At 33.1% G+C, this 15558-nt stretch overlaps 1 protein-coding gene and 1 pseudogene across 1 annotated transcript in view; both read left to right on the plus strand.

Moving 5' to 3' along the window:
- The window catches only part of PDHX (pyruvate dehydrogenase complex component X), a 54196-nt gene that overhangs the window by 33415 nt on the left and 5223 nt on the right, over positions 1–15558 (plus strand). The window contains exons 6-9 of the mRNA XM_016133095.2: positions 949–1123; positions 3490–3637; positions 8954–9012; positions 12212–12370. Coding sequence (XP_015988581.2) covers positions 949–1123; positions 3490–3637; positions 8954–9012; positions 12212–12370 — 541 coding nt within the window. The remainder of the gene's footprint in view (positions 1–948; positions 1124–3489; positions 3638–8953; positions 9013–12211; positions 12371–15558) is intronic.
- Positions 1691–1809, plus strand: LOC118603601 (annotated as a pseudogene).

Consider the following 15558-nt stretch of genomic DNA (forward strand, 5'->3'; position numbering starts at 1 on the left):
AGCCCCACTATCAAGGTTGGACCAGGGAACTGTGTTATTTTTATTGGGATTGATTCATATTTTAAATTAGCTTAGAATTGGCATCTTTATGATGTTGAGTATTCTTAGTCAAGAATTCCGTTATATCTTTCCATTTGTACAAATTTTGTGTCTTTCAAGAGTATATTAAAACAGATGGTCCCTGCCTTGTTGAGGCTAATGAAGAAGACAAAGATTAATGAAAATGGCATATGAACTAATGTAAAGTTGCTATAGTGATATGTGTCATATTTCTATCCAGTAACATCAACATTTTTTTCAAATTGAGTTAATGTTTTAAAGTAATATGCTTATTTCTTGTTTGTCTAATTGCTAAGAATTGAGAGCTTGCCATATTTAGTAGTCTAATTGTATACTTTTAAAAAAGCAAAGGTACCTTTGTCTTAAAGAGAAATACAAAAGCTAGTTTATTCCTACTTTAGTTATTTTTTATTCTAAATGATGTTGTGAGTTAGGTTAATTAGATTAGTTTGTACTGATAGCATATTGAGCAAAATTAACAGTGCTATGATTTCCTGGCCATAAGCAAGCTGTTTTGCACTAGAATAAACAATGATTTAGAGATATCCTGATGAAGTCATAGGTACAATGAAGTTGACACTTTATAAATGCTATGTGAAAATTATTCCATAAGTCTAAAGAATGAAGGTATGATTTAATTTATGCCTTACTAATCTACCAGATGACCCTCCCCCCCCACCCCAAAATTATTTGGCTTTTGAAAATATACAAATATTGTAGCCTTTGGACAAATAATATGAATCAGCAGACCGGGTAAGAGATAAGATTTGCTTGTCTAGGTCAAATAATTCATTTTGCTTCGTAGCCTTGACATCTATATATTTCTGTATCTTCCCTCTAAGAGTTCCTGTTACTAATCATGGTTATCTAATTCCCTCTTATCTACAGGGATGCTCTCAAGCTTGTCCAGTTGAAACAGATGGGCAAGATCACTGAAACCAGACCAACCCCAGCCCCTCCAATAACTCCCACTGCACCTTCGCCCTCAGAGGTCACAGTCAAGCCATCTTATCCCCGGCCAATGATCCCACCAGTGTCAACTCCTGGACAACCTTACGCAGAGGTGATGTCATCTGACTAGGTTTTTATTTTTCAGATTTAAATAAGAGAGAAAATAAGAACCATTATGTATGTTTTGCAAGTACTTTCGGCAATCTATTTTAGTAGTAGCTAAAAGTGATAAAGACAGAATACTCCAAATGCTTTGTTTTACAGATTTTCTAGCACAAACCAAATTTATACAGTGCTAACTTCCAAAAGAAATTATGATTCGATTTAAATTTACTGCAAGTTTCACAACTTTAGTACCGTAAATATGCTCTATAATCATTGTACTTTTCATGTCTTTTCTTGGGTGTGGTACTAATAATTGGTAGCTTAAAACAACTCCCTTTTGTGGATATGTTTTATTTTTCAGCTAAAGGAATTGATAGTCCGTCCCATTGTGAAGAACTATAAAGACTGTATAGCTAATTATTCTTTTCTTCTCAGGTATATGCAGTATGACAATCCTTTTTTGTTTTCAAATTGCTCTATTTTGCCTCTCTGTCTTCCTTTCCTAATGTCTTTCATGTCATTTCTTTCCCATCAGAAGAAATGGAGGATAATTAAGTTTATTTAAAAGTGAATGGTCTGTGCCCATGCCACCCTGAACAAGCCCAATCCTGTCTGATCTTAGAAGCTAAGCAAGGTTGGGCCTGGTTAGTACTTGAATGGGAGACCACCTAAGAAGACCAGGTGCTGTAGGCGCGCGCACGCGCGCGCACACACACACACACACACACACAATAAATAGATAGATAGATAAATAAATAAATAAATAAATAAAAAATAAATAAAATAAAATAATAAATAAAAAATAAAAAAGTAATAAAATAAATAAAATATAAAATAAATAAAATGAAATAATAAATAAATAAAATAAAATAAAATTAAAATATAAAATAAAATAAAAATAAATTTAAGAAAATAAGGGATTGTATGCTGACAAGGTCTTTGCAACCAAGGGTTGGTTGCCTCGCCTAAAAGAATTAATAAAAAATAAAATAAAAAATAAAAAAAAGTAAAATTGAATGTACACTTAAAAAATAATAAATAAACAAAGAGGGAAGCCTACATTGCTCTTTATAATAGAGCAACATCAATATAGGGGTGGCTCCATAGTGTAGTGGTTAGCATGTCTGCTTTACACGCAGAAGATCCTGGGTTTGCGCCCCAGGTATGAGCCACGGACCATATCCCAGTTGTGCCAGGCCCTGGGTGCACGCCGTGAGCGTGTGGGAGGAGATGCCCCGCCTTCAGAGATCCAGTTCTTAAAAAAAAAAGGAAAATGGCAGCATCCCTAGGTCAGGAGTGGAAGGGGGTGGAATTAAAGGGGGAGGAGGGGGGAAACATCAGTATAATATTTTAAAAGAATTGAAAACAGTACGGTTTTCATAGGAAACATTTTTTAAATATACATTCTCGACTATATACACTAAAAGTTTATGTGTAATCAAATCTTATTTCTTTAAAAAATAAGTTAATCAAATTGGGAAGATAAACCTTATTTTCAAATTTTAATGGTCTGTAGAGGGCATTTATTCTATTTGATCAAGTACTTTGGTAACAAAATGTTTAATTCCATAAGAGAACATTTGTGAAAAAATGAATCAGCTATACTTTCTGCCTCTTTGTATTATCTTGAAGTTATTGTGACCCAGTCCCAGGATGGAATAAAGGACAAAGATTGAATTAGATGTAATTTAAGATGCATCATGCTTTTGTTAGAGGTTTAAGAAACAGAATGGAAAAACTACAGTAAAGTTACAGGAAGATGTTACTATCTTATTCATACTTTATATTATGAATTTTAGGAAATAAGGTACACATGTGGATTTTTACAGTGACAAACCAAAACAAATAATTTGGCAGATTATCCAGTATATTTGATTATCTTTTTCTATTTTATGTCATTTTTATAAGTATGAATTGCTTTTAGTTGGTTTGCTGATTTATTCACTGCTTTGAGTTTTATTAAGAAATGATGTTTGTAACAAAAGTTATTTACAGGTGGAATCTCTGGGAGTGTATGTGTGTGTTTGTGCACATGCGCATGTGCATGCAGACACATTCATGGGAGAATTCATGATTTGTTAGAGTTCTTAATTATCTTAAACATATAAGATGTCCCATTCACAACTGAAACATGAATTTTTAATTTTTTTCTACAGTCATATAACTATAAAGTTTTCTCTACAGTCTCACATTATAAAGTTGAAATTCCTCAAATTTCTTGCGTTCCTCCTTATAATAAGAATTTTTAATAGTACTTTTCCTGTATTAATCATTATTATCTTAAGTACCTGAGACTGGATTTCCATTATGAAGTTTGTTTTTTTTCCCCCTTCCTTTTTTTGGTTTAATGGACAGATTGTTATTTCTTTGCAGGGCACTTTCATTGAAATCCCCGCTAGCAATATTCGAAGAGTTATTGCCAAGAGGTTAACTGAATCTAAAAGTACTGTACCTCATGCATATGCTACTGCTGATTGTGACGTTGGAGCTGTCTTAAAAGTTAGACAGGATCTGATCAAAGGTTAGTAAAGCCGAATTACTTAATGCAATACATATGCTAACTGTCATGTGAAATCCTTTACTTATGAAATGTACATTTTGTAGGTTTTTATTTCAGTTAAATTATCTGGGCATATTTTTGTGCTAGGGAAAAGAATTGGTTCTCTTTTCCTATAAGAAATATATTGGTTCCATAGTAGTGAATAAATCATACTTTTTGGTATGATAACAGAAGAAAGCAGTCTTTAACATTTTAGAAAGTTTAAAGTCCAAAACTGGTTTAAGAATATTTCATATTATAAATTTTGTCTTAGGTATCACTCTTCTTGATACAGGTTCTAATTTTTTAATTTCTTCAAAGTGCATTTTAGGTTATTAAATTTGTAATATTCCTCCCAAAAATCAATTGAAACTAAGGTTGCTGAAACATAAGAATTTTTAGCATGAACTGATGTGTTGTTTTTTTCTTTCTAATCTCTATGACTTTTATTTCATTTTTTTTGCCTTATTGCACTGGTACAGTGATGAATATAAGTAGTAAAAATAGACACTCTTGCCTTGTTCTTAATCTTGGGAGAAAGTATTCAGTCTTCAATGTTAACTGTAGATTTTTGTAGATTTTTTTTTCAGGTTGAGGAAACACATTTCTAATTTGTTGAGATTTTTAGCAAAAATCATTGAATTTGATCACATGCTTTTCATACATGTTTTTGAGATTATTTTTCCTTTTCTTGTCTGTTACTATGGTGAATTTTATTGGTTAATTTCCAAATGTCGAGTCAACCTTGTTCATTCATTCACAAGTGAATAAAACTCATTTAATCATCAGTTTTGTCATAATTGCTTGGTTCCATTTTCTAAAATTTTGCTAAGAATCTAGATCTGTGCATATGAGAAATACTGACCTGTAGTTTTCTTTTACTGAGATTTTTTTTTTCTTTGTTACCGGATCTCACCTAATGAGTTGGGAAATGTTTTTCTCAGCCTTTATTTTCCAGAAGAGTGAGTAGAATTGCTTTTATTTTTAATCGTTTAGTGGAATTTCTCAGTTAAGTTGTTTAAGCTTCTGGCTTTCTTTATGGGAAGATTTTTAACTATGAATTCAATTTTCTAAATAGATCTGAGTTGTCTATTTCTTCTTACTTGAGTTTTGGTAGTTTGTGTCTTTCAGAGAATTTATGTCATCTAAGTTACCAATTTATTGGCATAAAGTTGTTCATGATATTACTTTATTATACATCTAATCTATATAATCTGAATTGATATCTCTATTTTTGATATTAGTAATTTGTATTTTCTAACTCTCTTGATCACTCTAGCCAAATGTTTATCAATTTTATTGACTTCTTCAAAGAGCCAGCAGTTCATTTCGTTAATTGTTTCTGTACTTTTGTTTTCATTGATTTCTGCTCTCACCTTTATTATTTTCTTCCTTTGTTTGATTTAATTAGTTCCTCTTTTTCTAGTTTCTGAAGGTGAAAACTGAAATCGGTAAACTTTGTCTTTTCCTAACATACCATATAATGCTTTTACATTTCCTTTAAGCAGTTCTTAACTGTATCATAAATTTTGGTATGTTTTTATTTTCCTTTTCATTTAAATCAAGATATTTTCTAATTTCACTTACCATTTCTTTTTTGATCCTTGAATTATTTACAAGTGTAAGTTTCATTTTCAAATATTTGGAGACTTGCCACTTTCTTTTATGATTTCTAGTTTAACTCCATTATATTTAGAGAACACACACTTGGTATGATTTAAGTCTTCTCAAATCTGTTGAGATTTATTTTATAATAAGGTCAGGCTTGATGAATGTTTCATTAGTATTTGGAAAGAATACATAGTCTACTGTTGTTTTGAGAAGTGTTCTATAAATGACAGTTGAAGTTGGTTGATGGTATTGATCATGTCTTGTGTGGCCTTACTGATTTCCTGTCTACTTGTTCTATCAATTCTTGAAAGAAAAGCATTAAAAACTCTCAATTGTAGTTGTGGATTTATCTGTTTTTTTCCTTTTAGTTTCATCAGTTTTTGGTTCATGTGTTTTAAAGATCTATTATTAGGCACATATACATTTAGGATTTTTATGTTTTCTTGATGAATAGACCTGTCATGTAATTTCTCTGCCTGTCGCTGGTATAATATTTTTTATCCTCAAACCTTCTTTATCTGATATTGATAGAGCCAGTTCAGCTTTTTTTATTAGTGTTTTATATTATACTTTTCAAAATCTTTTTACTTTTAATGTTTTCTGGATCTTTATATTCAAACTGGATTCTCGGAGAAAACATATAGTTGGTTCTTGCTTTTTTTATTCAGTCCTCCAGTCTGTCTATTATTTGAGATGTTTAAACTACTTACATTTAATGAATTTATCCTTTGTTTTTTCTTTGTACAATTTGTTATCATTTGTACCATTTTGTCCTTTTTTAATTGTCCCCTCGCTTCCTATTTTTCCTAATTTCTTGCCTCCTTTTAGATTAGTTACTTTTTATTTCTCTTTCCCTTCTTATGTTGGTTTCCTTAGAAAGCATTTACAATATACTTCTTTAAACTATCACAGTCTACTTTCAAATTTTATTACACCACTTTCTGTATAATGTAAGAACCTTACAACAATTTGCCTACATTTCCTCCTCCTCGTCCTTTATACTATTATTTTCATGTTTTACTTCGACATATGATGTAAGTCCCAGAATATATTCATAATGATTTTTGCTTTAGTAAATCAACCTAACTTCAGTTTCACTGATTTTTTTTTTCCTCTGCTGTGTTAAGTCTGTAAAGCTTGACTAAGAAAAAAAAAATCTTTACCTTTGATAACATGGTTTTTCCCTCTAGATTTCTATTGGAGTATTTTCATTTTCTTTATCTCTCTGTTCATATTTCCCATCTTTTATGCACATTGTCAGCCCGTACTCTGTTTTATACTTTCCCATACTCAACAGTGGTTAATCACTTATTGTGCTTGTCTTTTCTCGGAGGGAATCATCACTCTCTGACATTCAGTTCACCTATTTCCTCAGTTCCCTAATAGTCTCAAGGAAGTTATGATTTTGTAGTTTATCCTGTATTTCCTCCAGCCCTGTTAGGATGGGAATAACTTTCTCTCGTGGTGTTCTACATCCTAAATGAAAGTAGAACTGACAAATCAGTTTAGATATAGTCTTTTCAGATTACATATGAATAAAACCTGACAGCTTTTAAAAGTTCGAAGAACCAAGTAGAAAGCTATTTCAGAGCAAGTGATGAATATTCAAAAAGTGAACCATTGAAGTTCCCTTTATAGGTCTTTAATCATACTTGTTTAGTTATGATATAAAGGTTATTATGGGTTAATTTCCCTGGTTCTTACCTCTCATGAGGCAGGACACAGTACTGTTAGTGGAGGTATAAATTAGTGTAATATCTTTGCATGATCCAGGTTTTATATGTCCTTACAGTTAAGAATTTTCTGGTGTTTCTTCAAAGACCCCACATTATCTGTGTGTCCTATGTATCTCCACTCCTCTATTAAACTATAATATGTAACATTCTATAAACACATTCCACACTTTCTTTTATAAAAATATGCACATGAGAATGTCCGATATTCTCATACAAACTGTTTATTTACTCTCCCCTTAATAAGTGTCGCCAACACTCTTTTCTGTATGTTTGAAAATATCTGTAATAAAGAGGAGTTAATTGAATAAACTTGAAAAAAATTTCCTTTGCAAATTTTAGATTTGAGATGCCTAGTAATCATGTGAGTGGAAGTGTCATGTAAAAGATTGGATATATAAGTCTGAAGCTCCAAATACATCAGGATTAGAGGTAGAATTGGAGGAATCATTATCATATAAATGGTATCAAAACCAAGGAACTAAAAGTTCTCATCTGGGGACATTCAAAGGAAGAAACTGAAACTGACTTAATGATAGAGAAGAAGAAAACCAGAAGCATGTAGTGGCAAAGAAGCCAGTAAGAGAAGGTGTTTCAAGATGAAAAAAGTGATCAACCAAAGAATACTAAATGTTCGAGTCTGATGGGGGCAGAGAATTTTAAGTGAGGACTATGGACTCAGGCAGTAGATTTGGAAATCACCAGCTGAGGAAGCTATGAGAAGTAAGCATAATGAGTTTTTAAAGGATTATATTATGTCCACATATTTGAATTTGTGCAGACCCTAGTCTTTTGTATGGGTTATCATTAAAAGTTTCTTATCACTAGAAATCCATTTATGTTTCTATTTCTAGAGGGGTTTTTAACCAAAAAAAAAAAAAAATTTGGGCATTTCTGGACATTTGAATTAGAAAAGCTATGAATTAAATGAGCAGCTGACAGTTACCATTGACAGTTCTGCAGTATTTATGGTAATGCGTCTAATCTCTTTCTGAAACCTCCAGCATGCCTTTGGAATGAGCTGTTGTTTATGCAAAATTCCATGATACTATAATAACAGGATTCGTGATTCCTGCCACATACCATTGACTTGATCATAAAGCTCTTACAATAAAGAATCAAGTCTAGTTTAAATTTTCCAGCACTTTCATATCCACTGGGAAAAGCAAAAATATAAATCAAATGCTTTCATTATGATCAGCTCTGTGGGGAGGGAGGGGACCTCAGCTTTATCTTAAAGTCATTATGTATACTGGAAGGAAAGTGATTCAAGTGGATTCATCGTAAAACTATACAGAGAACCTCATTTTATTCATTACATTAGGACCTATGCTAACATTATTTCATCATTGGCATATGCTATATCCTGTTTTCATAAGTTAAAAAAGCAGCTCTTATTTAATACAGTGATGTTAGATTTTTTGTTGTATACTTCAGTAGTAAAAAGAAATTTTTGAACTGCACCCATATATGTTTCTTTAATGTAACTGTATGTACCACTGTTGTGATGTAATCAGTATATTTTAAAGCATACACAGAAAAAGGACATTTGAAAAGAGGAGAAAAAAATGAATCATTTTGTAAACTTCTGGTTGTACAAGCCATAGAAAGACTATTTGTCTTTAGAGACATAGGAGTTGATTCTTTTCTTTCTGATTGTACTTATAATGCATCTTGCAAGTTCTCATGTATGATATCTGAGCAATTTAAAAAATTGTAATCAAGGTCCAGAAGTAGACTTTTACATTCACGGTTAAGATTATTTATCGAGGACCTCATAAAATGCAAGTTTTTCTGATCAGGAAAACTTTATTAACTAAGCAGGCAAACAAACAAAAACCTATAATGTTCTTCATCATTGTTTGTCAGTGTAGTCTATAATTTACAAATTTGAAATGGTCAGTGTTAAAGTTTATTATGAACACTAACTTTAATATTCTTGTTTTTCTTTCAGGTGACATTAAAGTATCGGTAAATGATTTTATCATTAAGGCAGCAGCTGTTACCCTTAAAGTAAGTAGCAAACCCCGAAATTTTGGCCTCTAACGTAGTCTCACATCTTTAGATTTTTATATGGTAACTAAAACTCTTAAAGTCACATTTTATAATTTTATTTTATTTGATCTCACTACCTCAGTTTTACAGATGAAGAAACTAAGAATCGAAAGGGCTTATAAATAATTATAGCAAAATAAAGACCACTTGTTCCACAAATACTAATTGATCCCCTAGCTTGTGCTAAATATGCTTCTAGGCATTAGAAATATGGTAGTAAACAAAAGTCTCATGTTTTCTGCTCTCTGCATATATTGTAGTTCAGAGAGACAAACAGATATACATCAAATAGTGAAAGTGCTAAGGACAAAAAGCAGGGTAAGGGGCCAGAATTCTAGGGTTGTTGTTTTCAAAAGGAAGTTCTCTCCAGGAAGGTAATAATTGAGACAAGGCCTATAAAAAGAGGAGTGAGCCAAGCAGATACCTGCTAGAAGATTGTTCAAGACAGAGTTGCGAGGAGCGGGTGCATCACTCAGAGACGTGGCACTAAAGATAAAGTGTGCTAGAGTGGAGCTGGCAAGAGCAGGGGGTAGGAGATGAGATTCAGAATTTTAAAAAGAGGATGGAGTTGAGGGCAGCCAGAAGTACATGAGGCCTTGGTGGCCATGGGAAGGGCTAGGGATTTCATTATGAATGAGAAGGAGGTCTTTGGAGAGTTATGAGCAAAAGACTAACATGATCCGGCTTATATCTTAAAGAGAAAAAGGAGAACCCGTCTTGGTGGTTCGGTGGAATACAGCCTGTGGAGAGGCAAGGGTTGGAGCAGTGAGCTCCCTCAGGAGGCTATAGAAGGTGACAGAGGCTTGGATTGGACTAAGGTGGTAGCAATGAAGCTGCTGCAAAGTGGGGATTTTGGATACATTCAAAAGCAGAGCCAGTAGGATTTTTGATGGATTGGATGTGGGATGTGAGAGAAAGAAGGATGAGAATTTCAGCCCAAGTAATGGAACACATAGAGCTTTTCATGTACTAAGATTGGGAAGATGAGAAAGGAGCAGGTTTGAGAGAGAGAATCTCGAGTTTGGCTTTGGCCAGAGTGTATTAAGTTTGAGAAGCCTGATAGTGTCCCAGCGGAGGTGGCAGGAAGCAGGCGAACAGTGGAGGTGTCTGACCGGAGATGTAAATGCGAAGCCCAGGCTTCCCAACTCCTGCTCTGCAGTTTTCTGGCATGCATTTTTTCTATAACTGGGTCACTTTTCTGGGTCACTGCTTAGTAAGTGCTGTAATTAAAGTATGATTATAAGGAATTTATTTTTCTTGAACAATACAATAATAAAGAATTTTAAAGATAATACCCTTTTCAGTTGTTCCTATCTAAATGTTCACATGGCTTTTGTCTTTTGACCAAATAACATTTTGAATTATACTAATGATTGTCTAATTACGAATTATTTTTTGCCCTTTTTAAGTGAATCTCTAGTGGTCATTAGCTGCTCATTAATACTGCATTGCACAAATTTGTATCTGGAGCCATAGTAATTATAATTTAAATTTTGTGCTAGCTTTTTCAGGCTTTTTTTTTTTAAATCAATGGCTTCACCAAAATGAATTTGTATACTTTTTTCCTTTCCTTTCTCTGTGCTTGTTTCAGTAGTATAAAGATTTTTATGTCTTGAAGTTTTACAGAATTCACCAGTAAACGTATCTAAACCTAGTCCTTTTTTGAGGAGGGAGCCTTGGCAACTTTCTCATTTTTTCCCCCATAATTAGTAAGCTGTTTAATTTTCAGCTTTTTCTTGAATCGGTCTTAGAGACTTATATATTCCTAGAAAGTCATTCATTTCATCTGTATTCCCAAACTTACTAGCCTCGAGCCATTTAAATTTGTTTCTTACAATTAATGCCCTCAGTGCCTGTCTTGCTTTTATTTTTTCATATTTATATTCTCTTTTTTATGTTGTTTCATTACATATTCCTTAATTTCCTTAGGTTTATTTTGGTAGAAAACTTGAATGTGTAATTCATTATAATTATTTTTTATCAATAAGATGATTTAAGATTACAAATTTCCTGTTGAGTGCAACTTAGGTTATATTCCATAAGTTTGTGTTACATAATTTTGTAATGAAACTTATTTGCAAATATTCTTTATTTGTGTGTGGGTTTTTCTTCTTTACTGTTGTCTGTGAAGAATTTAAAATCTTCTGAGGGGTTTGGACTTCATTGTTTATTATTTTGACATAAAGGCATAGTTGAAAGAATGAGCTTTGAACTTTGAAAGATGGAGAAGTGAAAAGGACAGTTTAAAAGTGAAGAAATGGAAATGAGCACAGCGGGACAGTGAGATGCCCACGTAAAATGGAAAATTCATCTTAGCGCATTGGTCAGAAGTCAAGTTAGGTAGGTAGGTAAAACCAAATCGTGGGTTGCCATGCTTACATGTCATACAGGGAGACTTGGAACTTATTCTATAGAAAGCAAAGAATTTTCAAGAAGAGAAGTTTGTTTTTGATTTCTATTTTTCAGCATCATTTTCTTCTGTGATATTTGGTGGCGTTATCAGTGCACCTTATTTCCAGGCATGTAGTCAGTATGTCTGGTTTTTTTTCATCCTCAGTGTAGTTATATGTATATTAAATAGATAAATGCTAACATGTAGGATATATACTATGTTTATAGATGCTAACATGTAGGATATATCGTATGTTTAGGAAATCTCTCTTAAATAGAGAGGTAAGCTTTAAGGGCCTGCTGATGTCTGCCAGGACTGTGCTAGAAAGTCAGGCCTCCTTCATGCTGCAGGGACAGAGTGGGTGAACGTCAGCACCCTTCTTCCCTCTCCTCTGCTCCTCAAGGTCATGCTGGTCAAATATTGAGGCAGGAAGTGTAGCAAATGGTCTAACACTTCCTAGCAATCAAGTTTAACAAACGGAGCCTCTTTTTAAACCATGATATAGAGATCAAAATATGTACGTCATCATTTTCCTTAGGCTTGCTTCAAAAAAGATGGTATGTTTTATAATTCTTCCCAAACATAAAAGATATTTAACACAGAGATCCAAACCATTTTTTAAAACTGAATTTTTATTTCCTTCTGTCTAGCTATATTCACTCTGAAATATGCATAATAATGTTATTTATTTTTTGTAACCACCTTGGTCTAAAACTGCTTCTTTAGTTAACGTGTTTTTTTTTTTTTCCTATTTCTGTTTTCTAGCAAATGCCAAGTGTTAATGTAAGCTGGGATGGAGAGGGCCCAAAGCAACTGCCCTTTATTGACATTTCAGTGGCTGTGGCAACAGATAAAGGTTTAATTACACCAATCATAAAAGATGCTGCTGCTAAGGGTTTACAGGAAATTGCTGACTCTGTAAAGGTATGCCTTAAATACTGTTCTTCCGAAATGTTAGCATTTACTTTCTGATAAAGTCTTGACATGATCTGGTCACTCTGTGATTGATATACATATATCTATATATAGTTACATATATTTATACACACACACACACACACACACATACATACAGGTGTGTGTGTGTGTGTGTGTGTGTGTGTGTGTGTGTGTGTGTGTGTGTTTCCAAGTGATTGTCATTTATGTATATGAGGTTTTAAGGTTTTATCCAGGTATGACCCATTTTAAGAATATTTAACATTCAGAAATTTAGAAATAACATAACTATTCAATTTATAGACAAATTCTTTCCTTCCCAAAGTTTAGACTTTAAATCTAAAGATAATATTATAGACAGATTTTAAAGTTTAAGTTGAAACTATATTTCTGCGAAAGCGATAATGGGTAGACCTCACTGTTAACATCATTTTATTCTTAAAAGCTTACTCATTTCCTTTCTAGAATTGAGACCACTGAAAGTACTTAGTATTCCAGAAGCAAAAGTACTTTATTTTTCCATTTCTTTTTTTAAAGTAATTTTATAGCTCCAGTGTGGTGGAATCTGATTTCACTAAAAAACATCATGTCGAATAGACAGGAATACAGGGAGTAGATCAGCTTTGACAGCCTCAATAATTTCTAAGGGTGTTTTGGGGGCAGAAATATCACAAGCCTTGAAGTGTTAGAATTGAACATTTCAGATTCATTTAGATAAGTGATTTCTATTTTTTCATTTACGAAGGACCAGCTGTGTGGATAGTGGTAGAACAAATTGTAAGGGGGATGGAAGGCAGAAGGTAAGAGTTCTTTGGGAAACTGACAGTGTATCAATGTGTGACCAACTTGCCCAAAATAAATAAATGAATGCAAGGCAATCTAGTTGAAAAGGCATACCCTTAGAATCTTCGAGTAAGACATAATTAAAGATAATCTTAGTGGAATTGACATTTTAAAACTTTTCTTCACTCTTTTTTGAAAAGATTTGTGGAGTGTGTTTTTATAGATAAAAATGTACTGTTTTTCATAATTGAGAGGTGGTATTAATTTAACCAATTTAAAAGTCAAAATAACAGAAGTAGGTTTACTAGGGCAGTGCTTATACTGCCTTTTATTCGTGGAGGGTTTTCAGCAATAGTGAGAATACATGTATTTTAGTGTTTTATAAAGTTCAGTAGAAATTGCATTTCACTGTAGAGTCAGAATTTCCTTTATACATATTACATTGTTAAAATTAACTATTATAGGGAGGTTTCTTAGATTCTGACCAATGTACCAATTTTAATACTGTGATAAATCGTTCTTAGAGTAGCTATGTTAGCATTCTCTCTCCCTTCCATCCTGAAAGAACTGAAGTTGAGGTGGGAAGGAAGCACTGTCAGCAGCCTCTCCACAGCGGGAAGGGCGGTCCCAACCTTTTGGAGTGTCCTAGGGTTTCTGGGAGTCCTTGAGCATTTCCCGTAATTCCTAGCAACTCTCAGAGTTCGCTGGGTTCTGGCTGCTCGTCTGTGCTTCTCATTCTACCTGCTTCTCTCTCTGACCCTGCTATCTATGATCAACACTCTCTTCTCTTGTTCTTAGGATACACCAGACACTAAGGCTAAGCATTTCATAAAATCCCTTTAGCCCAGTATTATAGTTAGAACCTAAACTTACTCGTTTTAAAATTGAGGAAACTGAGTTTAACACTTAAAGAAATTTGTTCAAGATGATGCATTTAAAAAACAGTGGAAGCGAGGATTTATTTAAACCCAGGCATTTCTTACTTCAAATGCTACTTTCTTAGGCTTTCTGTGGCTTCCATAGCTACAATACCTTCGCTCACATTTCCCTGTTTTATTGTCTTGATATGGTTTTGTTACTCTTTGTGCCTTCTGTTCCTTGCCGTCTCACATCGACTCTCTTTCATTGCCGTATATCCAATTCTAGGAGATTGCTCAGTGGATTTTTAAAAATTTCAATATAAATTTTTACTGAATCTAATTTTCCAAGGAGTTTCTTGGTCCTTGGAAATTCATCCGAGGACCTTAGGTTAAGAACACTTGCAGTAAGTATTTGCTTGACCTTAAGTAATCCCAAGGATGTCAGTGTGTGGTGCTAATGGCACGTCTCAGTCAAGTTCAAGTTTGTATTCCCTAAATAAAGTAATATAGTAACAAGCCTTACATCCCACACTGTTCTTAATTCTTCATTAATTATAGTACTTTTAAAAGTCAGAGATAAAGTTTGCTTTTAGTCTCCAGTAATTTTTTTGAATGAATTAATAAGACTACAATATGTTTTAGAAGTGTTTGCTAGTCATCTTGTATTATATCCTTTCAGCTGGATGCTTCAAGTAACACCTACTTTGACTTTAAGTTCGCATTTTTATGTTACCAGTGAGAATTAGGAATTTTCAGAACCAGCAATTCTCCTCAGAATCTATTCTTAACTCCAGGCTGATGTGTTTAAGGTCTGCGGAGAATTTTTTTTTAAGTGTATTATGTGTGCTGACAATCTGGTTTTTAAAATGAATGTGCTTTTTATTTGTTTTAGTGTGGTAGCCCATTAGGATATGTGGTCATCTGCCTTTAAAGAAATGCCTTTCAGAGTCCACATGCTATGTGCCTGTTCAAATCATGTGAACAGCTACATTGCTTAAGGCAGGAAAAACACATCTGTAGATTGTTCTCTCTACTTCTGATATTCCATGGACTATACAAGTCTAAGTCCATCTCTCATTTTTCATTTTGGATCCAAATAGTTTCATGAGTAACTATATCCAAATAGTATAAATCTGTAATTGAAGAATTTTTTATTTTTCAAAATTTAAATCATCTGTGAGTTAAAATTAAATAGTTATTAATGGTGGTCATAATTATGTTTATTCTGTATAATACAGAATATTAAGTAAGCCCTAGATTTATTTCATCCACCCAAATGACAGTAACTTTATTTTTCTCTACTCTTCTTACAAAATAATTTATTATTAACTTTTCATATATAATAACTCAACCTCTGTTCCCTTACTTTTGAAGCATTGACAAATAAAAATGAACAGAAGTGTGGTTAATTGCAAGTGCAAGTAAAGGAAAATTTAACAACTTTTCTTAAAGTCACTCTCAGGGTATCATTTGTGTTTTCCTCTGAAAGTTTTTAGAAATCAATATTGTCAAGAGTAATAAGAAATTACTACA

Source organism: Rousettus aegyptiacus, unplaced genomic scaffold, assembly GCF_014176215.1.
Source record: "Rousettus aegyptiacus isolate mRouAeg1 unplaced genomic scaffold, mRouAeg1.p scaffold_m13_p_5, whole genome shotgun sequence".
Lineage (NCBI taxonomy): Eukaryota > Metazoa > Chordata > Mammalia > Chiroptera > Pteropodidae > Rousettus > Rousettus aegyptiacus.